Consider the following 27,922-nt stretch of genomic DNA (forward strand, 5'->3'; position numbering starts at 1 on the left):
TCCTAAATACAACTTTATTTTTTTCAGTTAAACATTTTTTATTTCATGGAAATACAACATAATTTCAAATCCTTTGCAGGACCATTGTTGTACACTTTATATTCTTTTTCTCCATTTTTTTGTACTTCAAAACATGGTCACTTGTACAACAATATCATAAACAAAGCCTCATGTCACAAATGGAGCCATTGATGACAATAAATTACATTTGCCATGCTAAGGTTTCGAGATGATACATTGGTACCTTCATTTTTACTAGATTAACCTTTAAATGAACAATAAGTTGGAGTTGAATAAATATGATAAAAAGACACTGGAGTTACAAAAGAAACTTTCTTCATTCAAAACAGAGCAGAAAAAAAGATCACAGGGCTCTTTGAGGGGAGAGTTACTTCTTAATAATTCATTTGTTTGAAAAAAATAGGGACAAATTTTGCATATTTTGATAACACTGCTAAATCTAAAGCAAAAGTCCAACAATAGTAAATACTGACTATATTTAGGAAACTGCCCTTTAATTATAACTGACATTTTTCTCCTTTATTGTATGTGGAGTATTTCATAGGTCTGCTAGACCAACATCATCCATTCACACTCAAAACATGTTAATCTAGTACAGCACTGTCTTTATACAAGCTAGAGGTATTTTCTAATCGTGTTTCTTGTGTTGTTTTTTAAACTCTCAGATTTTTTTTCCCAAATTGTAAATAATATCACTGTATTCATGTATAGAATATAAAAATCTTTCCAACAGACAAAATAAGGGGAAAATAAAACAGTTGATGAGGTTTCCAGTCAATAGTAGAGAGGCAAGTATACCAAGGATGTGTAAATAAAAATATTAATAATTAAAAACACTTACAACACTCAACACTTCACTTTGTTCAACAGTGAAATTTACAGTGGTACTGGTACCAAATAATAATTAAAAAAAAGTGTTCGGTGGCAAGAAAACCAGACAGGGAAGGCTTAAGATAAACAAAAGCAAATCAAAACCTGCAATGTACCTCAATTTCTTTGAAAGCAAGTCAGGTGGAGAAGAAGTAATGAATGAGTATTCGAATGCATCATGATAAGACACTACGCATCATGGACACGGGGAGACCAGATTATCATACAAATGAGTGAAAAGATTGAAATGTATCACGATAGACAAGTTTGGGTCTTAATAGAGGACACGCAAAGCGATAGCAAAGGTGCACTGGTGCCTGTACTTGTACTGTTAGTAGCTGTAGGAGCACTTTAGAGCACCATGTTGCACTTAAAAGACTTTATATAACTTAGAAAATTAGTCATTTCTTGCACTATTTAGTATAGTATTTAAACTTTGTTAGATTGATTTTTTTTTGCCTCAGCTCATGATTGCAAATTCTGAAATTCAAAGTCAGGTATCTATAACTCTGAAAGGCTGAAATTTCAAATATCTGCAGCCAAATAGGGCTTCAGATTGTGAGGATAGAGATTCTCTTTTGGCATGTGTCTGTGGTCCAACGCACACAGGTGTGCATTTTAAGGAACAAGAGAAGGCATGCATGAGTCTGAGTGTGAGTCACACACAGTAAAAGAAAAAGAAAGAAAAAGGTGTGAATATACACCTCCACCTCTGGTCTGGTCCACTTTTTTTTTTTTTGAAGGATCCAAAGACAGTCATGTTTTTAAATAGAAGAACAGTTTAAGAGGATTTGTCTTTGGATTCTTCCAGCCAGAGTGGATCCATTGTGGTAATCCATACCTCTCATAGACCAGCAAGAGGCAGAAATTAGCATCACAGCTAAGGGGAATGTGTGTGTGTCTCAGAGTATGTGTGTGTGTGTGTGGGGGGGATGTGTGTGTCTGTGTGTGTGCATGTGTGTGTGTGCACTATTTGTTAAGGGTCTTTTTCAACAGGTGGTAGCCAGGGATTGGTGTATAGGTGGCTGGAAGCAGCGAACATGCTCCACAGTGGAACTGTCCGTCTCCACAGCCTTCATGTACTTGTTGAGGATGGCAAATATCTCATTGTTGAGGATCTGGTACTTTCTGATGCGGTCTGCCATCTTCTTCAGGGGCTGTTGAGGGAAAACAAAAAAAGAGGGGATATATTTACTGATATGGCTTCAGGAAAAACAAGCCAAATTTTTTAAAATGTGTAGTAGAGAAAGTATACTCACCACATTTTTGATGATTTCGTCCTTGCCGTCCTGCCTTTGGACTTTGAGCAGGTGGTAGCAAAAGTCAAAGAGGTCGAAGCGACGCTGCTGTCCTAACAGGACAATGATGGCACAGCCAGCCCAGTTCAGCCCATCCCCGAAGCACTGCCTGAAGGGACAACATATGAGTTATGTTTCCATTAAGCGGGGCACAAGACTTTACAAGATGTGACAAGACTGCATTATGAATTGTGCAACAGCAGCTCTCCACTTTTGATGCAAGAATACCCTTTAGTGTTTTATCAGCTGCTGTGGCGACAGAAGGGAGAAGCATGACATGCAAAACTGCTCCCTGTCTGGATCCTAAGTGTGGCCACACATTCACAACTCCACTCGTTCTCCTTACTTATTTTTGACCCTCCTCGTGAAGTAGAACTATGTAAAGGATGAGCAGCAACTTTTTATACAGCAAAGGAAGCAGAAGCAGTCTGCAACATTTATGTGTACTGAAAACAATGCTCCCTTTAACCGTTCTTGTATTTTCTCATTATACATTTATCAGATTTTCCATCTTTTTCGGTTCTAGCAAGCCACATTCAGGGCCCTACTTTAATCACACGAGCACAGCGGCAGGTAGGTCAATAATTACACTGCATCTCATGCCATAAATGGTCACATCACACTGTAGAATGTCTCACAACAAGGTCTGCACAATTATTTATTTTCAAGTATAAAACACCAAACTCCACTTTTGCTAAAAGAAAAGTTGGAAAGGAAGGAACAACAAAAAATGAACTATTTTAATGAGAAGCCTCCCACAGAAAAAAAAGACAGAATATGTTTTAACGGTGTAATAAGCATAAAACAGAGTGGATGACAGTTGTTGATTTGTAAACATATCTGTCCGGCTGCCTTCACATGGCTGCAGGCACTTAATGAACTGAGAGGGAAACTTTTCAGACAATACAGAGCAGCTGAGGACAACAGATAATGCTGGAATCATTCATTATAGATAAATTCAGACTGCTTCACCAGCACTCATGCTTTAGACATTTTAAATGTTAATTTGTGACACCAATTTAAACACTTTTACTGACTCAAATGAAAAATTTAAATAAATTATATTTTTTTCTAAGAATTATCATGTTTTTGCTGTGCAGTTTTTCTTAGCATTTAGTCTTCTATTGTTTCAGAAAAGGCATTTATCTATCCATTCAGTATACCTGCTTTACACCCCTGATAGATGGCCAATCCAACACAGGACAAACACAAAGAGACAAGACAGTCATGCATGCTCACGCTTACACATTCTAGCCAATTTAGAATCACCAGTGAACATATTATGCATGGATTTTGACTGTGGGAGAAAGCACCCAGGTTCCTTCGAGGCAAAAGTGAGTCTAAACCCCCTTTTCAGCAAAATCACAACAATCTGCTTTGCTCTCCCTCACTTGATACCCAATTCATGCGAGTGCACACCTACTGTAGAAGCCACCAGCCAGATGCTACTTACTCTGCTGTGAACTCGTGTGTGCCCACAGGAATGCAGTAGACAAACTGCATGGCACTCCACAGGCGGTGGAACTCCATACACTCGTCGACATGCATCACGCCGTTGGTGGGTGGAGGCCCACGCCACACGCCGTCCTGCAGGAAGCTGCGGATGCGCGTTAGGATGACTTCGAACATGGAAAGGCCGCAGCACAGGCGCTCTTTGGTCAGCAGGTCTCCCTCACGAGCAATGGCAATTTGCTGGCAGAAAGAAAAGTCCACAATACTTAAATATAAAAACAACAATATTATCAAAATATATTATTTAACCCTCCAAACCAGGAAGTCTGAAAGGTATGATTGTTTTTTTCTTAAATTGCCAAAATTACATTGTTTATAAGACAAGAAACAATAAAAACTGGGACTTTAAACTTTCCAACATTCCTTGGACTAATCATCTGTCACTTTGGGTTTTATTTATATTGCTTAGCAGGAACTACTATCCCAAAATTCCTCAAAACAACTGAATCTAAGTCCAAAACCAGAATATTTGACCAAAATCACTTTCATCGACATCTTTCAAAAAAAATTAGCAAAAATAAACAGTTTGTACTAACCAGATTTTATTTTATAAAAATCTGCACTTCATGTTGCAACTGAGAAGCCACAAATGAATTAGGTGTGACAAACTGTGAAGTCACTAAAATTGAGAGACTTTTCAGCTGAGCTAAGCTGAACTGCAGGCCATGTTTACAACAAGCTGAAAGGGAACAAGAATGGTAACAAATTAAAAATGGGGAAAAAAGTAATCTATAGTATGCAGAGCAACCACTGAGTGTTGGTAACACTTGGAAAAATTTTGTTTATGTTGATTCAAGTATTTTCCAATTTTATTTATGGCAATATAACTTTGTTATGCTGCACAAAAGACATATTGAGTTCTCTCTACTTCTAACCATGATTGTGTTGTTTCCATTGAGGTGCAAGACTTCATATTGCAGTAAAAAGCGAGCCCATAGGGGAAAAAATGTGACAGGAACACATAGAGCTTGGGGTTCAGAGGGTTAATGTGTTTTCTTTTTGTGCACGCAGCATATACTGTAAACACAATACACCATGAAACAAGGGATCAGCTTTTATGTTTTCATGCCTGCCAGCGTTCTTAAAGGTAGAGTGGTGCTGAACTCACTTGTGGGGTTCCCAACCTCTCAATTAGAGGCACAAGGTGGAGAGGGGCGTACTTCGCTTCCAGCCTCTTCATCCTCACCTCCAGACGCTCTCCCTCTGCATCACACCAACAGCTTCACTTACACACATGTTAACTACTCCCACAAAACTCCCCAAATTCCAAATGATGAGTAATCCAGTTTCCACTTGTGTCTTTAATTTGCTGCCTCTAAGCCGACTGTATACCTTTGATGTAGACTCTGGGCAGAATGTTCTGGAAGGGGGCGGCATGAAGCAGGTCACACACTTCCTCCTGAGACTAAGATGTCAAGCACAACACAAAAAAACAGATCATTTTTAAACCGAGAGCCTCGCGTTCTTAGCTTCACGGACACCCTCAGAAAGCATGCAGTTAGTCACGGAGGTGGTTTTGATTCTGCTGAATTCCTTAATTTAGTCTCAAAATCTGTGTGTTTCACAGACTTGTATTACAACTAGAAACTTGTCTACATGACTAATGCAATAAGAGCTTCACATCACAGGTGTATACTGATGGATTACTGGACACTATCTCCGGCTTATGCAGAGAGGGAGATAAGATAAGTGAATGATAGTGTGTGTGTGGATAATGAGGCCATATTTATCAAGCCATGATGACAAGCTAATTCTAAAGAGATTATAATTTGTCATACTGTAAGTACAACATCCCATCTAGGCTGGCTTGACAGCAAGAGGTCACGTTTACAACCATCTTAATGAACCAGAAACATCACGTGTGTCAGTGTTTAGTTGTCAGAGTTGCTATGGTGACTGTTAGCTATACATTAAACTAAATGCAGAAAAGCAGCATCTTGAATCCTGGACTAAGAGGTCAGTAATGAGAAGAGAAAGCCATGCAATGATAAAAGCAAGACACACACACACACACTCAAACATACATACCTACACATTTAGAGGCTGACCAACATACACAGAAATACCCGACAGACACACACAGTGCAGTCAGACAGAAAGAGTGAGTCGAGTAGTGTTATGTATACAAGCAATACAGACGCCCAGAATTAGAAGGCGACAGTGAAAGTGCAGAGTTAAGCACAAGACTGTACCAACAACCAACCAGAAATATATTATCACTTCTTCCATGGAAGACAAGGACAAAGATTCTGTAATGGAGCAGTCAAATATGTGTGACTATTTTTTATTTTTTTTACTGCAAGTTGTCATGATCAAATGTCCACTATTATAAGTTTTGTGCTAGGAATGATGAAAGGATGTTCTCAGTCCTTTTGCTTCCATGGCGGATTACAGATGAAACTGTGTGCGATAAAACTAACATGAAAGAACACAGCAGCCCAAACCAACAAGAGATAAAGAGGAAAAAAAAGACATAATTGGTCTCCGTGTTACTTTGACAAGACCTAAATCCTTACCACCTGTGGTAGTTGCCAGCGTGTAATGAAAAATAGAGTTGCATTTCAGAAGAAAAAAAACATCAAAGATCAAACACACTTAAGGGCACATGGACTGGGAGCCTGAATGTTTCCACCCACTATATCCAAATTAGCAAGTGAATAAATATCATAGATCGGGCAGAAACCTTCAGGCTCCCAGATTACTGATCACCCACATAAACAATGGCAGTTAAAACAGCATCACATCAGTAGTTTTGTTCATTGAACATGATCTGGGAGTACAGAAGGAATGATCAGAGGAGGGGTTGGGGAAGCAGTAGAATCAGGGGAGACAATTAAGGTGGTAAGAAAGCAAAGAAAGCAACAAATAAAGGAAAGTGAGAAGGGAACAGGGGTGTAATAAGAGCAACATGGCATTTTGAGAACAAAAGGAAAGTCCTACCAGAGCTTGCTCGATGAGCAGGCAGAAGAGGATGGCGTTTCCCACCTCCCTTAAGCTCTGGAAGACATCTGTCTTCAGCTCAGCATACTCAATGATATCCTTGAGCTGGTGGTGGAAGAACTCCAAGATACCTGAAATGGCAGAGATGAGAAAGTACAGTCGGGATATCCTGTTAAATCTACATTTTACCAACAAACACCCCAAAAATCTGTATTCTCTTGTGATCAAACATATCGCCGACAGGTAAGTGCCAATTACTGCCTTATTTATGTCATTGGTAATCTATCGCTACCGGGATGATTCAGGTTGATGTCAGCGGGTTTGCCCGGCCGCTCTGACCCACATTTGGTCGAAGCATCAAGGCCTCACAGCAGAGGACAGGAGGATCATTAACTGCTGACAGTAAGATCACAGGCAATAAGCCAGGTACAGGACTCAGAGTACAGAACATCAGTAATCTACAGATTACTAAGCCCTCCTCATAGGGATATTCCATCTGACTGGCTCTAATCTGCACGCTTGGCTCTCGCCAAAATGCATGAAGGCAGGTCAGGAAATATACAAAGATGCAAGTAAGTAGAGAAGTAAGACACTGTTGGTGCTTTAAAGAGGCGTTTTTTTCATGTCTGGATTTTTACAGATTTTTGTTGTCTTTATTACATACTGACAAGAAAAAGAAATCAACTCCAACACCTAATGTATTTATATTTTAATCAGCATATTTCCAACTTGATTTTCTTTGCAGCAAAGGTGCCACTTTTCACACTGTGTCCCCAAAGGCTCATTATACCCTTCTTAACTGTATTCTGTGGCAATTCATTTATTGTAAGCAAGTTATTGTTTTACTGCCGCTCCAAGTTATAGCTGAATCTTATTTCTGCAAAATTTATTGCTTCCATGTCCCGAATGCAGTTACAGAGGCGGTCTGTGCATGATTACACAACCAAAGAGAGTGGAGGAGCTCTGAGCTGGTAGGAAAATGGGAATGAAATTGCACAACATCTATAGAAGTGCAGTGAATTTATCAAATCATAAAGCACAGACATTACCACTTATCTGACTCAGATAAGAGTCAGTGTCTGCATTTACTTTTGGAAGAGTATATTTGACCCTCTGAACTCAAAAAATAGCAGATGTTGTCTTTAAAAAAAAAAACAAAACATCAAATTTAGACAATGTACCAGAGTTAGAAACTGCAAACTTTGAAAGAAACATTGGATTTTCAATTTTCTAAAGGTCCTTGAACTACTTATCCGTGATGTGCCAATTTAAAAAGCTGCCAGAAATAAATTGTTCACACGAAACAAATTCTGCAAAAAGTACCAAAAATTCTGAAATCTTTAGCAAATTAGTGACTTAGCTGCAGGCAGTGCTCAGTTCGCAAAAAGTCAGCGACTACTCAGCTGAACTACAGGCTGTGTTTATACAGAGCTCAAAAGTATGGCAGAATAAATAAAAATGTACATGCTAATATACTTAGAGAATGTTGGGTTACCTTTTATTCAGTATTAGCAACACCTGTACGCACTTGGAAACATGCTGTACATGTTGATTTCAGGTTTTTTCATTTATTTTTGAATAAATAATCAAATAAATGTAACTTTCATCTTTTACATTTTTATGACGTATGGCTTTAGAATTTTATTATACTACACAAAAAACATTGTTTACTTCCCTCTGCTTCTAGCCATAGTGGTACTGTTTCTGTAAAGGTGCAGGAGTTGATGTTAACCAGTTCAGCTTTTTACCATCTTCAGCATCCTACTTCAGCATGTTCGCACTGTGGCATAACACACGATACAGCAGAGGTGGATTGGACAGTCATTAGCTTTGCAAGTTTTTGGTAATACTTTGAAATTTTTATTCAGTGGTTTGGGGCAACATTAAACATTTGACGGTTACCAAAATGATTATTAATCATCCTAACAGGACATGAGGTTTTGTGCCAAGAGGTTTCATAGCAATCAATCCAACATTTATTAAGATTTTTCTATTTTATTTCCAACATGTGAAACTCAATCAGACTGAACAACAAATCAACCAGCAGACTGATATTAGTCGTGTTGCCATATAATTGCGAATCGAAGTCTAAGCTAACTTGGACAGAAATGTTGCAAAAAATAAAAAATAAACACGAAAATGGGAAAAAAAATGGTCTTGTTTCCATTAACTGGTTTGGAGCAAATAATAGTGGGCTACATTATGCACGGCTGTAATAAACAGCCGAAGCAGAGGCCACAAGCCAGAAGCAAAACCAGTTGCTTTCCAACTGCTAAAAAAACCCTGAAGAACAAGAAACAAACAAAACCTGTTGCCTTGGCTATCTATGGCAGAAAAATGGAAAGAGGTCTTCAGGAATTCTGTTCAGTTGAACAAGCTGTAATTATTCTTTTATGTCAGCTTGTAGCAGTCATATTTCAAGCTGTGCAGAGTTTCTAGAAGCGGAAACGGACGATCAGTCATGCAAATTAAATGTGCGCTACCTCAGAACTTATTTGATCAAGGTGTTTCCATTTCCAATGAAGCATGTTAACTAGTTATTTTTTAAAACAACAAAGCATTTCAAGTGAGCATAGAAACTTTTCTTGCAAAACTGAGGAACTTTGGGGAGGAATTTTATCATTTCCTGCATCTTTTTCCGGTAGTGATACCTCAAAATATGTATAAAAATAAGTTAAAACGTGGTAACCTGCATAGTAAAAATAAAGCTAATGACAAGGCATATTGCCAGCATCCTGCTATCTTGTGATAGCACGTGATTAGTTATGGACAAAGGTAGTTGTTAATCTTAGTGGGACTTTACATCCATATATTTGCTAGTGTTCTTTTGAGAAACTACTATATTTGACTTTCCAAGAGTCAAAAAAGCTCACCTGGGGAGCCATACTCATGGCGTGGAAGGCGGCAGATCTTGGGCATGACTTCTATCAGGGTTTTTACATACTGCAGTATGGTGCCCTGTAACTGTAATGTGACAGAGAAGACAGATAGATCACAGCAGGCAAGGGGAAGACAGGGCACAAAGAGGAAGCAGAATAATAACTCTGAGCATCCAGAGCTGAGGGGGAGGGCAACATGCTCTTCGGGATGGAAAATGAAGATAAATACCAGGCTCTTGACAATCTTAAGCAGCTCCTCCATCACTACGGCAATGCCTTGGTAACCAAGGAGGCGGCAGATGGTCTTGAAGTGAGGCGGGCCAACAAAGTTTCTGTAGGAGCTGTATATGTGGGAGTAGGCAATGTTCAGAGGCTGAGGAGAAAAGAAGCAACAGAAACAGTGTTAATCTGGAGCGGTGGGAAGGGTGGTTTCCTTTACACATACACAAGCTTTAAAGAAAATCTTTACTGAAATATCAAATAAATCTCATGTAGCAACATACCTTGGACCCATACAGGTAGTAAGGCTGCACATTAGCTGGCTTGTCTCTTTGAGGCTCCTGGGTGAAGGGAATAGCGGTACGTACAAATCTGAAGACAGGAAAAAAGAAAAAGTAAACATCAAAGAACAAACAAAAACAGGACATACCTCAAATTTGCACCATCGAACTGACCGGTTTGTGGATCCGTTGTAGCAGTAGTTAGGGAGGAAATCGAAGTTGAGTTCCCAGAAGACGTGGAGAGTGATTCGTCCGTAGGGAGCGGAGACGTTGTGGTTGGCCTCGCGGAACATGGCGTCAAAGCTGTCCAGTGTCATGTGCTTGGACAGGAGTCGATGGGTTAGCCTGTTGATCTCCAGTAGCCACTCCAGCTCCTGTTCAGATGTTAGGAGGCAGTGTGAGAAAGCTGATGTACGCAAGACACAAAGGAAAGAGCTTACGTGTCCATGATGTGTGATCTTACCACTATGGAGGTGAGGTCCTCGCTCTCAAAGCGGCTGATGGCATGGTCCAGAGACTTGTACATGGCTGCTGAGATCCTCTGGGTGATCAGGCGGTTCAGGTCAATCGAGCGACCCAGCAGCTGAAAGACACAGGAGGAAAGGTTCAGAACAACATCAGGACAGGCAAATAAAGTGCACGTTTTTGGTTATTCTTGTGGATCAGAAGCAGTACAAATAATGATGCACTGTACGTTTCAGGTACCTGTACGTGTCTCTGTTTGAGCAGCGTCTCATAACGGTTCGATGGAGGGTACGGGATGATTACGCCATAGTTTTTACACTCTGCTCTGAAGCGCTTGTCTAGGAGGACACTGCAGAACACATGGCATATTATTTAGGAAAATTTTGCAAAAGACTGCTGCGATTTCTGCCAATAACTCCAACATTTATAAAGAGGAAGTTTCTTGGTCTACCTTCCGGCCATTGCTTTGTAGTAGGCAAATATCTGGTCTGCTAACTTGTAGACAAATTGATCAAAGCAGAGGTTTACCTAAAAGCAGAAAAAACATTCTGAGGTTCTGTTTTTAAAGAGAATTGCTAAGGCTAAAGATTACTTCAAGTGACTGGACCTTACCTCAGCCTCGATTTCATCATAAAGGAACTGCTTCTTGAACTTCGTCAGAGCGTAGTAGCCACTGTCGTTATACAAGTCTAGTGGATACAGCACATATCTGGAGGAGGGACAATGGTAGTTAAGAGACAGCTTGTTTTTTGAGGAGCAAACACAATCTGAGCTTGTCGATCGACTTCTCTTACTCCATCATAGAAGGCTCCTTGGTCTCCAGGATGTGGTCGGTGAGGATCCAGGGCATGGACATCTCGATGGGGAACTGGATTCTGCGGCCCATGGTGAGCTCCAGGAAGAACTCTCTGAACCACAGCTGGGACAGATCACAGCACTGCTGCAGGGCCTCTACACAGGAGCAGGGAGCAGGGAAGGAGGGAATTACTTAAACAGATCTGCAAGTAGCACAATTATTTGAAATCACAAAATAATGTTTTTAAGAGAAGCTTTAATATGATTAGGCAGTTTGTTAGTGACTATTTTTGTCATTTCACTTTGTTATTAAAGTGAGTTCAGGGGAAGGATGGAGTGCATGATGCTTCTGGTTTTGATCGCATACACAGACCAAGATATGTGGTGTGCAAAAAAGTAGTAAAATATTGCTTTGTTTGAAATCTATATTGATAACTTGAACTCACCGCTGAAGTTGAGCAAGTGGGTAAAGAAGAAGGATTGCTTGTGGAAGTCTTCTATAGCCACAACTATGGGTCCATCCAGACTGCTGCGAAGAGTCTTCTTAGATCCACTCTTATCTGCTATCAGTGATTCTAACATGGTGCGTACCATGTACAGCTGTAGGGGAGGATTACAAAGATTAAAAGATAAGTGAAAAGCTCTAATTATTCACGTGAGAGTAAGACGGATTCTTACAAACCTATACAAAGAACCTCATTTGGCACCCACATTCATCAACATGACCGTCATTTTCTGATTGTTTTTTTCATGTAACATGGAGTTGATTCAGAAAATCAGATTTACAAAAATTAGCAGTATTTTAGGCTGGAGCACAATTTGCAATCTTCTGCAAAACAACTCTGCTCAAAGAACCTGAGTTTCAGAGAGAAACAATTGATCCATCCTCAAGCTACTTTATGTATAACAGTTTCATTCATTCAATCGATTCCTAATATACTCCTTCATCTGTCCTTGTGTCTACAGGATCTTCCTGCTGGAATGTTTTTTTAGTAACACCATCTACTTTGAGTCATTCTACACTGACACTATACATGAAAACAGAATATTTTGCATCTTGTAACTGCAAACTAATGTCTCCAGTTTCAGAGGTCAAATTTTAGGTTCACGTATCATTCGCCAAAAAATAAATGAGTGATGATACTCATCGCACCAAAATTCAAACCAGTTAAAAAAATGCAGTGCACATGACAAAGCTTTAACTGAAGAACCAAAGCCTTTCCAGCTGTATTCCACTGCTCCACCCTGATATGGTTCGTGTCTTACCTGCGTGCTGGAAGGTCCTACAGCTCTACGAGGCACCTTGATGTCAAAACCACCCTTTGGGTCCTTCTCTCCCCTTAGACAGGGGTCATTTGGAGGTTCCCTGGCACCTTCCCAGTCACAGACAGTCTTTCGAATGGCCTGGAGAACACTATCGAAAAATGAAAAGGAGTTACATATGAATTTTAGCTCTTTAAGATTGAATAAAAAAACCCTGTGTGATTCATTTTCATGTGCTTGTGATCTGACGATTTTTGTTCTTGGGTACCTAATGAGGACGTTCTTCTTCTTGCGCACAGCCTGACGCAGAGGCTCTCTGAGAGTCATCTGGGCAAAATCCTGCAGAGCTGCATAGATGGTATTCCTAATGGCCTGGTTAAACACAGACTCCATTCGGCCCATCAGAACCTACACAGTACATTAGACAGAATCATCATTATTATCATCATTGTAGTTGTGAAGACTCCTGACCCTAAACTAAGTATTTAAGGAACAGACAACCTATTTTGGAAACAATCTATTCATGTTTCAACATTTAAAGATCAAATAAAATCATAAAAGAACATAAAAATATGCAAACATTTTACTTCAAACACTTTAAAACATCAATATGTGGGTTGTAATTGTGACGATTCCACATAGCTCTCGTGTTACGTTGCAATAAGGGGCCACATGTGGCTTCAAAACTAGTTTCAAACATTTGTGAAGACCATCCATTTGCATGAAGCAACAATAATCAAAATACACTTTTTAAATAAAGGTGAACACTAAGTATGATGCTACAGTTAGCTTAGCTTAGCACAAAGACATAAAAGTGGGGGGGAACAGTTAATTAGATTATTTTCCAGGTGAACAAAATCAGCCTACAAGCAGCTCTAAGCACCGTCAGAGGGAGTAGACCAACATTTTGCATTTGTTCAGTCTTTATTCTAAACTAATTGCCACCTAGTTTCACATTCAGTAGACACATAGAAGAATAGCATGAGTTCTCATCACACCCTCACCTAGGTAGCAAAGAGTGTATCCATTCATAAATGTACAGACAGTTTTAAAAGTGTCCTGCACGCAAACCTGTTGAGAACACCAAAAAGACAGCTACTTATATTCCACCAGCGTTATACCTGCAGGCCCTTGATCATGGCAATGACCTCCACTAGGGCAAATTTCTCCTCGCTGGTGTAATTGTAGCGCGTGGCTCGTTCGTACTCCTCCGCTGTGCCAGGACAGTCCTTATTACAGAATTTATCTGTGGGATGTACCAGCTTCCACGAGTACTATGAGAGACAAAAGAGAGATAGAAATAGATCAAAGTCAGAGCGATCAATGGCAAAACCGCAAAACTTCTCATACTTCCCAAACCCACATCTATCGACCGCAAGACGCTCTCCCTCTGCCCACGCACCGACACAATCGACCCCCGTCTTTACTCACAACTTCCATGACGTGTGTGCTCCACTTGGACAGCAGCTGCAGGCCCCTCAAAGCCAGGTCGAACAGTTCCCTGTACTCCTCGTCTGACTTCTGGCTGTCCAGACCGGAGCCCGTCACCACTTCGCTGTTGCTGTAGCGCGCCAGCTCCGAGATGAACCGGATGTGGTCCTCCCTGATCTGCACCATCTGCTCGCACAGGTTGTACTGTGGAGAGATGCTGCTCTGGGTGCACGTCCACCTGGGCACAGACGGGAGAAGGTGAAAGGGTTAAGGGGTGAGTGGGAGCAGATGGCACTGCGGTCAAGAATTTCTAGTTAAGGTAGTGTTTGCACGCGTTTCTTTTGGATTGCATCAGCTGAGACAGTAGAGGAGAGAGAGGAGGTGTGACATGCAACGACAGTCCACATGTCCTGTAGACTAGTTGCATAGAAGGTCAGAAGGATTTACTTACTTGGACTTGTTTTCTTCGTAGTGAGCACTTGTCTCAATGTAGCGTGACAACTCTATTTGCATGTCTCCAAACAGTGGCACCACTTGAAGCTAAAAACACACAAGAATGAATGCCTCAGCCTGTGGTTGTGCACACAGATACATTCTCAGATAAAAGAGCCGCAGAAAAGCAAAAGCCTTACTTTGAAGAATTTGTCGATCTTGCTCAGGTTGATCCTCTTTTTGGCATCTAGTTTGTAGATATTACTCACATTCCCATCCATCAGATACAGACCAAAGCCCATAACCTGACAAACGGGGAGAGGAAATTTGTTTAAATTTGGCAAGAAGACAGCGATGGATTGGATTTTTGACTGTTAAAGGCTGGCAGGAGATAAAGATGTCAAATGTGTGCTTACCTTAAGCAGCATGTGTTTCTCACTGGGAGTCAAATACATTTTGTTCTCATAATAGTCTACACAGATGTTGACGATGTCTGCCAAAAGTTCCTCATAGCCAGGAATCACCTCCAACTGTTGGTGCAGGCACTACACAGAGACAGAGAGAGGACAGCAGGTCACTTTCAGATAAACAGGAAAATCACTGAAAGACAAATCCCAGGAAGGGTTTATTCTATCCTGCAGTCTGAACACCACAAACCACCTGCCTAATATTATGTAGGTCACCCTGGTGCTGCCAAAACAGCTCTGAGTCATCAAGGTCTGGACTCCACAAGACCTCTGAGGGTGTCCTGTGGTATCGAGCACCAAGACAGCAGCAGCTGATCCTTTAAGTCCAGGAAGTTGTGAGGTAGGGTCTCCATGGATCGGATTTGTTTTTCCAAAACATTTCACAGATGCTCGGTCAGACTGAGGAGTCCAAGTCAACCCCTTGAACTGTTTGTTTAAATTTTTCCTGAACAGTGTTTGCAGTGTTTATCCTGCTGAAAGAGGCCACAGCCTCTAGGAATACTGTTGCCATACAGAGGTCTACAACATTTTTAAGTAGATGGTTGTCGAAGTAACATCCACATGAACGCCAGGACTACAGGTTTTCCAGCAGACCATTGCCCAGAGCATCGCACTGCCTCTACCTGCTTGCCTTTTTCCCATAGTGCATCTTGCTGCCATCTATGTCTCTCCCAGGTAAACAATGCAAATGCAGTCTGCCATCCATCATGATGCCAAAGGAAATATGATTTATCAGACCAGACCACCTTCTTTCATTGCTTCGTTTTCCAGCTGGGATGCTCTTGTGCCCATTGTATGTGCTTTTGGCAGGGGACAGGGGCAGTATGGACACTCTGACCACTCTGCAGCTATGTAGTCTCATACGCAGCAAGACTGTGATGCACGGTGTGTTTTTACACTGTTCTATCATGACCTGTATTACTGTTTTTATCAATTTGTGCAACAGTAGCTCGTCTGTGGGATCAGACCACAAGAACCAGCCTTCGCTCTCCGTGTACATCAGTCAGTGTTCATTCACTGGTTTACCAGTTGCCGTCCTTGGACTAATTTTGGTAGGTTAAGACCCATGAGAACACCCGACAAGACCTGCCTGTTTGGAGATTCTCTTTTCCAGTCGTCTAGTCATCACAATTTTGTCCTAGTGAAAGTGGTTCACATCCTTACGCCACCCCTTATGTCCCGCTTCCAACACATCGAGCTCAAGAAGTGGCTGGCTGTTGACTGCTTAATATATCCCAGCCCTTGACAGGTGTCATTGTAACGAGATAATCAATGTCCTTAACTTCACCTGTCAGAGGTGTTGTGGCTGATGTCTAAACACTGTCAGTACTGTGTGGACCACAACTCAACATGCCCCCCTTTTGATCATTTTAAAGACAAATGTTCTCCGCAGTTTGTTTTTAAACAGGCCTCTGTGGGTTCTTTGCTAATATAATGGATTCAAAAGGCACAGTCTTAAATATTTGATGTTTGGAACTATGTACTGACATATTCAGACAGGCAAAACAATTTTGGCCAGAGCCAAAGACAACTGTCTGTCCTGAAAACCAATTCAGTGCTACATGGGTGACAAACTGCTGTGGGAGCCTCATAACCTGACAGCAGCACAACAGTGAGCAAGCTGAATACTGCCCAAGTCAATCAGCTTGGGCAGTGGGGCAGTTCAAGTTAAGATAGGTGGGTTAATTGCATAACTGTTCCTTTGCTCAGACTGTTCAGGCACCTGAACCTGTGACCTGACACCTTGGGTACAGACTATACAGACTACAAATGTGAGTCATCATTCATCCACTAGCAACCCATTTCCTGGAATACAAAGTTAGAAGGTAGGAAGCTCAGCTGTTGTACTATTATTAGACTGAATGGAATATTTAGGTGTATTTGCAGTAAACAGATCATCAAAAAGTTCCAGGGGGTAATTTTAACAAAGATGCACTAAAAAAAGCAGCCTTGAGTCAATTTACAACTGCTATACAGCGTTAGAAAGTATTAGTAATGGGGGGAAAAAACGTCAATCTGTCATCCACCAAGCCCTCACACATTTTTATCCCACTTTTACCCCCACCCACTGACCTGAGTGATCCTGTTGTGGTTGGCTAAAAACATAGAGAGATTCTGCGACTCCTGGATGGACTGGGGGTCGGCCATCTTCCTCAAGAACTGAGCCGCCCTGGAGACAGAGCAGGAGAGAAATATTAGTTCGGCTCTGCGTGAGGAAACAAAAACTAACCTGGATATTATTGTTTATGCTTCACTACCGTTTGTAGGCAGAGTGATCGTTCTTGACGCTACACTTCATATTCTTTAGTTCATCCAGCACTGCAAACATGTTGATGAATTTGCCCAGAGTGAGCAGATAGGCCTCGGACACGAAATCCTTCCTTCTTTCTGCATGACATAGACGCTTCACTTCACTACAGAAGCGCTCTATGGCTTTCCGCTAGAAAAACACAATATATGGATTGAGTATTGATAATTTCAACAAGGAATGCAATCAAACCCACAAAAAAAAAATAAAAAATTAAAACAACTTTCTGTATTCACAAAGACACCTAACATAGGCAGTTCTATTTGGGGCATGACTACTGATGTCTTCCTGTTAAACTAATTAGAGGGTGTTAAGAGGAAAACCTACCTGGAAGTACATGAACTTCATGAGCTTAGTCACTTCAGGTTCTAGCACCTCCACTGTTTTCTCATAGATCTCCACTCTGTTGGGCTGCTCATTGCATTTCACCTGGGAAACACAAGGTGGTGCCATCACACAGTCTCATCTTGAAGCAGCATCACGTTAGGCTTAGTTCAGCGAGTTCATGCAACATTATAGTTTGTTTAGAGGTAAACATAATTCAAGAAAGTTTTTGTTGCTTCTTTTCTATTTTACTATATTATCCCTCACATCTAGATGTGTAATTTTCATGGAATTTTGAGCTGTTTTTGTACAATTTGGGGAAATTGTATGTGGAACAATAAAGTCACTGAAGTAACAGGCTATATATCTGTTGAAGTTCACAATTAAATTAATAGATTAGAACATGAAATTTACCTATAGTCGGGTGTTCATTCATATTTGTAAATCAAACAAGTGAAGGAAGTATAGAAGCACAATGCTCACAGCTGAGGCTCTGATTCAGTGACCAGATTTTGTCAAGTTTGACAACCTAACGCCAGCATTTCATGTTCAGCAACTTCTCTCACAGTGACATGGTTTCATGAGGTTTGTCTGTTTGTTCTCATCCACACAGCGGAAGGAAACAGTGTTTGAACAAAACCTCAAGTCAGAAACATTTTAACTTCACAGACAAATTTCAGTTATGCTGGTTTATCCCAGAATAATTTTTTACTCGAGTCTGCTCAACAAGAATCCGATTGGTAATGAAAGTGATGCAACAACAGGCATCTTATTCAGTCCATATGTGCATGTTTATGTGCTAAAGAGCGACAAGCATTAATTGTTTCATCAATTATTTGACGAATCGCTACTAGTTTGATAATCTATTAATCGGTTTGAGCAATTCTTTTCAAAAAAATGTCCAAATTGTTTAATTCTAGCCTTTTAAAACTGAATATTTTCTGATTTCCTGACTACTTTATGACAGTAAACTGAATATCTAGACGTCATCTTAGGCTTTTAGAAACACTGGCAAACAATTTTCACAATTTTTTGGCATTTCATAGATCAAATAACAAATCAGTTTACTAAGAAAATAATTGGTAGACGCAGCTCAGATGTGTTACATTGAATTCTACAAGGACCCGGAGCAGTGAACAAGTGGAAAAAAGCAGGATCAATTCCTCATAAAACCCAAATTTGGTGGCCTGCTGCACATTCTAATGCCACTGTTTCATCATATACATTTTTTATTATATTTTAATGAGTTTGCCTGCCTAATTGTATACATGTAGTGAGTCCTTATAAAGGAGAATTGGGCTTCTTGTGCATTCCAGCCCACACTGTCTGTTAATAGCTATTAGTATTTCAAACCAGATCTATTCCTGACTAAAAAGAACAAAAAAAATGTAGACCATGGATGAGATGTATGATCGTGAAAAACATTACACTTGATTGTATGTATCACTGCAGGCTGTTCCATTACATCATAATTTATTTTTAAGACATGTTTTGGGGCATCTGACATTAGTTTGCATAATTTCTAGGACATATTAAACTGTAGGATTACAGCGTGAGGCTGAGGCATCGCCTACATTTTCCTCATGAGACAGGACCGTTGCTTTGACACCATTGCCCATTTTAGTGTGGGTTTGCAATGCATCTTAAAGGTGGTTTTGCTCTAAAAAGCACAATGTAAGTAAAGGAAATGTATTTATTCATTAAGGCCATAAACATCTGGGTGGGGTTTCTGGAAAATGCAGAACTTCTTAATGATTACTGGGCAGTTGCAAAGTTGCTGCCACCCATGTTTTCCAAAGTAGCCTTTCTAATGAGAATCTATTCTGACTCTCTACTGTAGTTTGTCCTCTAATTAAAAGGTTGCAGGTTCGATACAAGGCTCGTTCTTTACATGTGATGAACTGTAAAAGCTCTAGCAACAAGCTGGTCCAGCTTTCAGCAATCACACCCGCAATTTTCCCAAGTTCTAGTTAAGCTATGGTGGCTCAGAATTTAAGACTGATATTGCCGACCAAGTTCAATTCCCAGCATTGCCAAGCTGCCGCTGTTGGGTCTTTAAGCAAGATCCTTAACCCCATCTACCACACAGGCACAAGAACAGCTGACCCCAGCTTCTTAGCAAGCTGGGATATAGGAAAAGATCATTTACCTTGCAGGATAAACAAACTATAGCAAATGAAAGTATAGAGCAAGTAGGGGAGCTGCTAATTTCTCTGTAAATATGTTTATATTTTTCTTAAAGCAGAGACTGGTGTTCATAAAAGGTTAATTGCAACTCATACATTAAAACCATATCACTAGAATCGACTGTTTGTCTGGCACTTATGGAGAACCCTGGTGTTACCTGGGGAATGGCTCTGGAGCAGCTTCTCCAAGTGTAAAGCATCACAGCGTACTCATGTCCTTCCTCCAGCATCTCATTCTGCACAAACACACAACAAAATGCATAATTAATCCCTAATGCACAGCTCAAGCAAAGTGTCCAATGATACAAGCATTAAGTAGATGCTTTAACTTCTGCTATCTTTTTCTGGTTTAATAGTCTTTGCGTGATCCTGATGAACATTTTGCCACTTAACACTAAACACATCCAGCATCTCACATGAGTCACACATTCCAGGACTTGATAAATATTTTAGCAGGGGAACATCTCTTCCCTGCAGAAGTAGGTGAGACTCATTTCTCCATCACTCTGGCTAAAGGAAGAGTGTCCCATAATAGACTGGCTTCAACCTGAATGGACTTCCTGATTAAAGAAGGTTAAATAAAGCGCTACTTCCCCTGTTTGCCAGTCAAATCACATTCTCCATTCATTCACCATGGGGGTAAAGAGGTTTAGTGGTTCACTGGCTGCCTGATTCACCAGTGTGTGAGCGGAATATGTGTCTATATGAGTGTGTGTGTGTATGTGCATGTGTGTGTGTATATATGTGTGTCCTCCCATAGACCCAGCCAAATCTTAACAAAAGAGCCAAATGATAATCGATTCACATAAAACAAGGCTCCCTTTAAGGGCATGAAGCTGCTTCCCACACTCGGCTTTGTGTTCACTGAAAGAGGAACAGCAAATACTGAAGCTCGACTACAAAAGAATGAATTCAACTAGTTAGATGTAAAAACCACTATGATGGCAAGTCATGGCATGTGGTTCTTCTCAAATCAGCACACTGGCCTCACCATGCTGGAGTGGACTGTGGCTTGCTCGATGTAGCGGGCGATGCCGGTCACAAATGCATTCCTGTCTTCAAAGTTGGTGTCAAAATTAGCCTGCAGAAGGTGGGGGGAGACCAAAGAGTCAAAGGGGTTATTTTGGAAAGAACTGGTAATAGCGGCGGATGGTGGTGTGAGTGTGTACCTGGTACATGATGGAGGAGGGAGGGGGTTCGATGCATGGCTGCTGGTCCGGGAGGGGCAGCTCCTCCAGCAGGTCCACGTTGGACAGAGCATCCTCCAGGGTCACGTGGGTCGTCATGGTAACGAGGCGTCACTCTAGCACACCACAGTCTGACAGGCAGAGAGGAAGAGAGCGCGAGGATATGAGATAATGAGGCAAAACTAAAGGAGAGGCAATGACTGATGGTACGAGGTCCGCTTTAAAACTGATTCCCAGCCTGAGGTACTTGTGCCCCAGGAGTGTACCAACAGTTTTCAGGCAATACAAAGGAAGACTGTTCGATAGATTTGATACAGTCGGAAAATCTTACAACTAATGGCCTGCTCTGACTGTACGTGTCATGAAGAATGAGACAAAAAACGCATTTTGATTATGTTAATTTTTTTGCAGCCTGAAAAGCATAATAGAGAGTGCGGCTGCAAGTATATATACAAGAGTATGAAGAACGGGATCCAGTAACGGTCCTCAATACATAAAGCAATGCAGAGTTGCTGACGTCACCCCACATCTGACACGAGTCGACAATTTTGATCGACTATTCAACTTTCTATTGCCTTTAAGGATTGTTGAAATTAACTGTTGCTTCTGAAGAGGACAGAGAATTTATGTTTCTGATGCTACAAGTTATGGGCATCCAATAGAAACAGTCTCATTAGCTGTAGTAGTTTAGAATTTGTCCACGATTACATGTGACAAATGATGCGTTCAGAGGGAACACAGAACTTAGTGATGCATGACAAAAAAAAAAAAAAAAAAAAAAAAATAAGCAAACTGAGAAATCGAAACAGTGAACTTCAGCAAAGGATAGATGCTTAAAACAGATAACTAAGAGTTATGAAAGAATGGTTAGCTTAAAGTATTCTGTAGAAAAATCTAGTAAATAATGACTGTTTGAAATGTCAATCTTCTTAAACATCACACCATGAAAAGCTGAAACAAGCTGCTGTTAAAATCATTTGGGGGTAGTTTGATCAACTGAATGAGCAAGTTGACATTATTCACAGTTCATATATGAGCTACTCTGACAACACAGAGACAATGCACTCAGTCACAAGGAGATGCAGCAGATATTCTCTTTGACGTGTCTAGACAACCTCATTTCCTCTTATGAAACCCCGTTTAGGCTATGTGGTGCAACACGTCTGCATGCTCACCCTGCACCTGTATCCTCTCCCCTTTGACTGTATGGCAATGCCAGACGAATACTCAAGGGAAGTAAGGGGAGAGGCCCCTCGCAGTTTCCTTTTTGTCTTTTTATTTGACTAAAGGCATATTTCAAGCATGTAATTCTTGAAATGCCAAGACCTGGAAATGTCATTGATCTGACACAGGCGGGGGAACGGTCTGACAACGAATGACATTTTGACAAACACAAAATGTGCTATCTTGCAGAGGCAGAAGAGCCACTGGCAAATGTGCTTTTCTGTGAAACTGTAGGAGAAGTTCTGGATTTTTATGAATGAAAATGAATCTAGAGGCACACAAATATGTATTCACTTCATGCAAAAGATTATCACTGAAATCAACAGCTACACGCTCTTGAAACCTCTCCTCATTAAAAGGCCCAGATCAGCCTCAGCAGTGTGTACGCACCCACCCGTGTATCATGTGCCTCTCAGAAATGTGTATTTTACGTCTGACCTGGCAGACGTGGCTGACAGCGCCGATAATCAGCTTAATTTTCACAGCCAGAGACAGCATACGTAGAGCTGAGAGGGCCGGGGGCCGAACAGCACAGAGAATAGAGACATAGAAAAACCACCGCCATAGGTAGACAATTAACCTGGAACAGCAAGAAACAGTAAGTTGAAAAACTGTTCAAAGGTAAAAAAGGAAAGGTAATTTCATATGAAACGTCATGAAAGGAGAAATGTGCACCCCAAAAACACAGATCCACATTATTGTTGGTCATACCCACATGAGCATGCTCACTAATGATCACAAATGAAGTGTAAAGCAGGCGGGTGGAGTTTACTGTCATACCAAACTGTCAAAGTTATCGTTTACGAAGGCCTTGGAATTGAAAGTTGAAACAGCAGACAGACGAGTGAGTCAGTAAACATCTGCACATGGCAGCTGTAATGATTAATCGATTAGTTGTCAACTTTAAAAGTAATCGGCAACTATTATGGTAATGGAATAAAGATTTCAGTGATGTTTTAAAAAATAAAATTCTAAATTCCCTGATTCCTCCTCCACAAAAATTAATATTTCATGTTTCTTCTCTCCTTTACGACAAATAAAACATGTGAGGTAACATGGATATTGACATTTTTCACTATTTTTAATATTGAACAGACCAAAAAACTATAAGCAATAAACCCGATTGTAAGTAATTGGTGACTATTTTGATAATTGAATACTGATTTGACTAATGTTTTAAGAAATCACAGACTAAATTCCCAGATTCTACCTTTTTAAATATGAATATTCACTTGTTTATTTCCTCCTCCATGATAGCAAATTAAATATATTGAAAACGTGGACAAAAGACGACATGTGAGGTAACACTTATGTTTCTCACCATTTCCTGACATTTTACAGACCAAACAACTAATCAAAACATCGGTGAAACTAACTGTTAGCAGTAGCTCTAATGTAAATATATATATATATATATATATATATATATATATATATATATATATATATATATATATATATATATATATATATATAAAAAACATCATATAGATGATAAGGTAAAAAATACAAGGTTAGGTTTATTGGGAGCTAAAATTATGTTGCTTTAACCTCTTCTCTGTCATTATGTGTAGAACCGATGCCTTCAAGTTCTATATATTTTCAATAATACATTGGTTGAGCATGGGTGACATTGGTTTTCATTATCGCATACGGTGCTACTAATACACTAGAGGTTGTGACTGACCTTTTGTTTCAGCTCCATATTCAAGAGCTCATTTTAATACAGTAAGTATGAAATTTAATTGAATTAAGGCCTGCAGATTTCTTAATGTTGGTGTAAGCTGCTGAAGGCTTAGGAAGGAATGTCAGTGTCAACCTTAACTTCTCTGTGCTCAAACCTTACAACGTTTGGGGATATTTTTTTTTTTTGGTCTCAAACGCTGCGTTTCCTACATTCTTTGCGCCGCCGTGCTGCTTTACAACCTGGATGCAAACGCTTTCTAATTCTTTTTAAGACTCAGTTGGTTATTTTTAACCGTTCAGCTTCACAGAAAATGAAACATGCAGCTTGCTACAGGGGTTTCTGTCAGGCAGACAAACATGCTCAGTGCTGCTAAAACTCCCATCTGTGCTTGGGAATACAGACGCAGTGTAAAGCCTGGAGTTGGCTGAATAAACTTTCCCACCCTATACCAGACTCTGTTCAACAGTTGGTGTGTCCGTTTGTCTGTCTGTGTGTATGTGCATCTTTACAAAGCTAAAAAGGGCCCCTTCATTCCCTTCTGGGCTCTTGGTAACGTGGCTGCAGGCCCCACATTACACCGGAACGGCTTAAAAAAAAAAAAAAAAAAAAAGGCCAAATGAGACAACAACTCTCTTTAGAAATCTCATACAGGAGTTGGACATCAAAAATATGTGAAATTAACCCCTTCGGGTGATTTCACATTATAACTGAAGCCGTTATACGACAAGAGCTTGGGTCAGATGTCCTCGTGATGGGACTAAATAACGACTATTCAAGGGTGGTGAGAAGAAATATCACACCTCGAGAGAAGGAAAGACGGAGGATAGTGAAAATCCTGATCACTATGTGCTGCAAGGCGCTCATGTAATACATGGAGCCTGGGAGAAAGACAAAGTGAGAGAAAGTGTGTCAACTAAAGGGTCACACCACTCAATGGGATCTCCCCCCCCCAAGGCTGGCTTTGTAATATATATTCATCCGCACAATAAGATGCGGTCCGATCGGCGTGAAGGAGCGCTTGAATCTCGAGCATTTATGCACACATGACCGTCCGCCGACACACACCGGGTTAAATGTGTGTTCCAGCAGCGTCTGTGCAGCCCTCAGTGTGCATCATGTGCAGGACGTCGGCTGAATGAGGTATTTCACAGGCCTGATTGTCAGTTCAGAGAGCGGCACACACAAAAGTGCTGCCGTCTCATGATCCCCATGATGTCATGCTCTGCTTTTAGAACGACAACAATGAGCATCACATGAATATGGAGTAGAAAACAGAGGCTCAGCTTTCATGACTATCACCACGTTGGACAGGTAGAGCAGAGCACATAAAACCGACTGTCCGTTTTGTAGGTTTGTGGTAATTATGGTAGCAACATTAACAGCTTGTTTTGCTTTTTTCTTTCGCTTTCTTCAGCCGGTGAGTTATTTATGTGTCAAGGGCCTTTGTCAACGCCTTTAGTTTTGTTTTTTTTTGTCTCACGAGTTATTCAACTAACAAATAAGAAAACAAGAAGAAGAAGAAGAAGATGTCAAGTTAACAGGGATTAGCTAAAAATAATGTGTGTAATATGGTTAGATATAAACTACAAAGCTACTGGGTATCACAGCAAAACTGTATCCAACAACCACATTTAAGGATTATTACTCAGGTTGCCTTAATCGATCAATCCATTGGTCTATAAAATGTTAAAACAAAAGGTAAAAAATGTAAATTAGTGTTTCCCAAAACCCAAGATGGTGACCTCAAATGTCTTGTTTTGTTGACAACCCAAAAATATTCAGTTAAATTTCAAAAAAGGAGGAAATAAACTAGAAAATATTAACATTTTAGAAGCTAGAACCAGAGAAGTTTGACTTTTTTTTTTACTTTAAAAAAATGACAGATTCATTGATTATCAAACTAGTTCTCAATTTAACAGTTCGCAACTCATCCATGAACCGTTGCAGCTCTGGTTGCAATTAGCTGCTCGTTTTCCATTAAGTAAACTACAAGAGAAGTCTGAAACAACACGATTTATTGTGATTTAATGCTTCTTGGACACACTGAGTTTCTGGCAGGACCCACATGAGTTCAAACAGGAAATAAACACCTAACAGGAACATTTGGCAGCACAAACAAGACAATAGTGTCAGTTAAATGGAAATATTTGGGCTAAAGAAATAGCAATTTTGACTAAAAACAGGTATTCTGTTGACAGTGTGTTGCGATTACACAAGGCAACACAACACCAGTTTGTTTGACCATTTAAATAAGCACCACAAAGCCACCACTAATGGACTTATTTAAATAATGAGGTGGGAATTCATGTATTTCTTCCATGTCATGCAGCCCTAGTTCAAACGAATAACCATTACTATCAATTAAGCTGATTTTTCGATTAAGTGATCAACAATTTAGTCCGTAAACTGCCACCAAAACATAAAAAAATTGCAAACACAGCTCTGTAGAGTGTATTTTGTCACCCGATTTGTCAAATCAAAAGTCCAAAATGCAAAGATAATCAATGTACAACTTTCCTTTTGAATGTGTGAATGCATTTTCTTCATATATCAATCAAACAATGAGCATATTACAGAAATTGTTAGTGCCAACTGATTTTCTACTAATGGATCGATCAGTTTATCTGCAGTATCGCAGTCTGAGGGCCATAAACAGCCAATAATGTGACATACAACACGTCCATACTTAAAAATTAATTCCTTCTCTGATTTCTGATGTTCTTCCCCATTAAACTTATCCAACCTGTATCTCACATGCAGCACACATTATACTGCAACGTGAAACTAAGCGGTGATTTGAGGCTCTGTAGATAAAGCTGAACTACTATGGTGGTTTTCATTTTGCATGTAGCAGCAAAGCATCTCCAGCCTGTCATTACATCACTGCCTGCTTGGCAAAGGGGCTGGCGTACAGATTTCCAAGTGAAACTGGTGTGCAACATATTTGTGCTCACAGTGACAGAATCATTCACATCGATCTACTGGGGTTAAAGAGACACAAAGCACCAAATGAAAACTGTGAACGTTTGGCTGAAGTGGGTGAAACCTGTCATTTGTGCATCTGTAAGAGGCCTGCCGCTGTGAAATAATAATGCTGTGGCCTGTTGGTCGGATGGATCGAGAGAGAGAGAGAGAAAAGCAGTGACAAAAGATGAAAAGACGGTGGATTTTGAAATCTGAAAATTCCAATTTTTCTCCTTAACAGCTGTTTCTCTGGCTGTTATCAGGGTTTGCAGGATCGTTCATTTAGCTTTCCATCATTCATCAGTGCACTTGCTACACAGGAACCCTCTCCTCACCCCACCCATCTCACGGAGAGCTACGATGGAAGCTAACGGGGATCCCGTTCATGTGGCACAATAATACTCCGGGGCGCACGATCCAGGGCGCACGACGCTACAGTGCGCCATCGCGTCCGTGCAGGTTAAAGAAAAGGTGCGAAAGAATAAGGAGGGAGAAGGAGAAGAGGAGGGAAAGGAGGAGAGGAAAAAAAAAAAACAGCGCTCCAGCCATCATCACTACCCAGCGCACATCCACAGCCCCGCTCGTCTCCAGCGCTGCGGCTGCATCCATCGCTCCGTTCGGCCACATACCTGAAAATTACATGTCCGGCCGGGCGACGAACTCGGGCGGGTCGGACGGTGTCGCGGTCTGCGACGGCGATCCGACGTTTCCTGGTGTTTTTTTTTTTCTACTCGTCTCCTGTGCCGACTGATGCTCTAGTTTCGCCCAGTATCTACCCAGAGCTAATCCACCCCACACAAAGAGCAGAAAATGGCTGCAAGTGCATTTTCTTAAAGGGACAGTAGCAGTGTGGAGATGGAGATGAGGAGACATGCTGGTTCTGTGAGGGTTCGATGATTATTTTTTGAAAGAGAAGCTTTTCTGTGCTTGTGGGGATTTTACGTGCTGCTTGTTGATATTATAATTTATTCACATTAAACGTAGTATATTGTGTGTCTGTGTGTGTAGAAACTTGATCTGATTAACTTTGTTCCTCTACAAAGGGGAACTACTCGAAATATCACAAGAATTGAGATCACATACAGATATAAAAATAGTCTACACTGTAAAACAAAAAAAGCCCTGTTAAAAAAATTGTGAAAATCTGGCAGCATGGGCATCATAAGTTA

General features: G+C 40.6%; 1 protein-coding gene across 2 annotated transcripts; it reads right to left on the bottom strand.

The window, feature by feature from the left end:
* On the bottom strand, positions 1-27,561 carry cyfip2 (cytoplasmic FMR1 interacting protein 2). Of its 2 annotated transcripts, XM_023298157.3 has the most exons (30): positions 27,383-27,560; positions 20,861-21,009; positions 20,683-20,772; positions 19,850-19,927; positions 17,509-17,610; positions 17,132-17,313; positions 16,947-17,043; positions 14,823-14,951; positions 14,607-14,711; positions 14,426-14,514; positions 13,975-14,212; positions 13,665-13,817; positions 12,812-12,951; positions 12,547-12,694; positions 11,727-11,880; positions 11,280-11,436; positions 11,098-11,194; positions 10,937-11,013; positions 10,726-10,834; positions 10,484-10,603; positions 10,195-10,394; positions 10,024-10,111; positions 9,750-9,893; positions 9,515-9,605; positions 6,642-6,772; positions 5,034-5,106; positions 4,810-4,904; positions 3,643-3,881; positions 2,151-2,298; positions 1-2,048 (listed from the first exon to the last, which is right to left on the bottom strand). In XM_023298157.3, exons 2-30 carry the CDS (start codon positions 20,975-20,977, stop codon positions 1,881-1,883), a joined length of 3,759 nt encoding a protein of 1,252 aa, XP_023153925.1. In that variant the 5' UTR covers positions 20,978-21,009; positions 27,383-27,560; the 3' UTR covers positions 1-1,880. The 2 variants fall into 2 exon arrangements, with proteins under 2 accessions (XP_023153925.1, XP_035798780.1); XM_035942887.2 differs by lacking the exons at positions 1-2,048; positions 2,151-2,298; positions 3,643-3,881; positions 4,810-4,904; positions 5,034-5,106 and adding an exon at positions 5,123-6,220 and having other exon boundaries at positions 27,383-27,561.
* Positions 27,562-27,922: the final 361 nt, after the last annotated feature.

Source organism: Amphiprion ocellaris, chromosome 13 (genome assembly GCF_022539595.1).
Source record: "Amphiprion ocellaris isolate individual 3 ecotype Okinawa chromosome 13, ASM2253959v1, whole genome shotgun sequence".
NCBI lineage: Eukaryota > Metazoa > Chordata > Actinopteri > Pomacentridae > Amphiprion > Amphiprion ocellaris.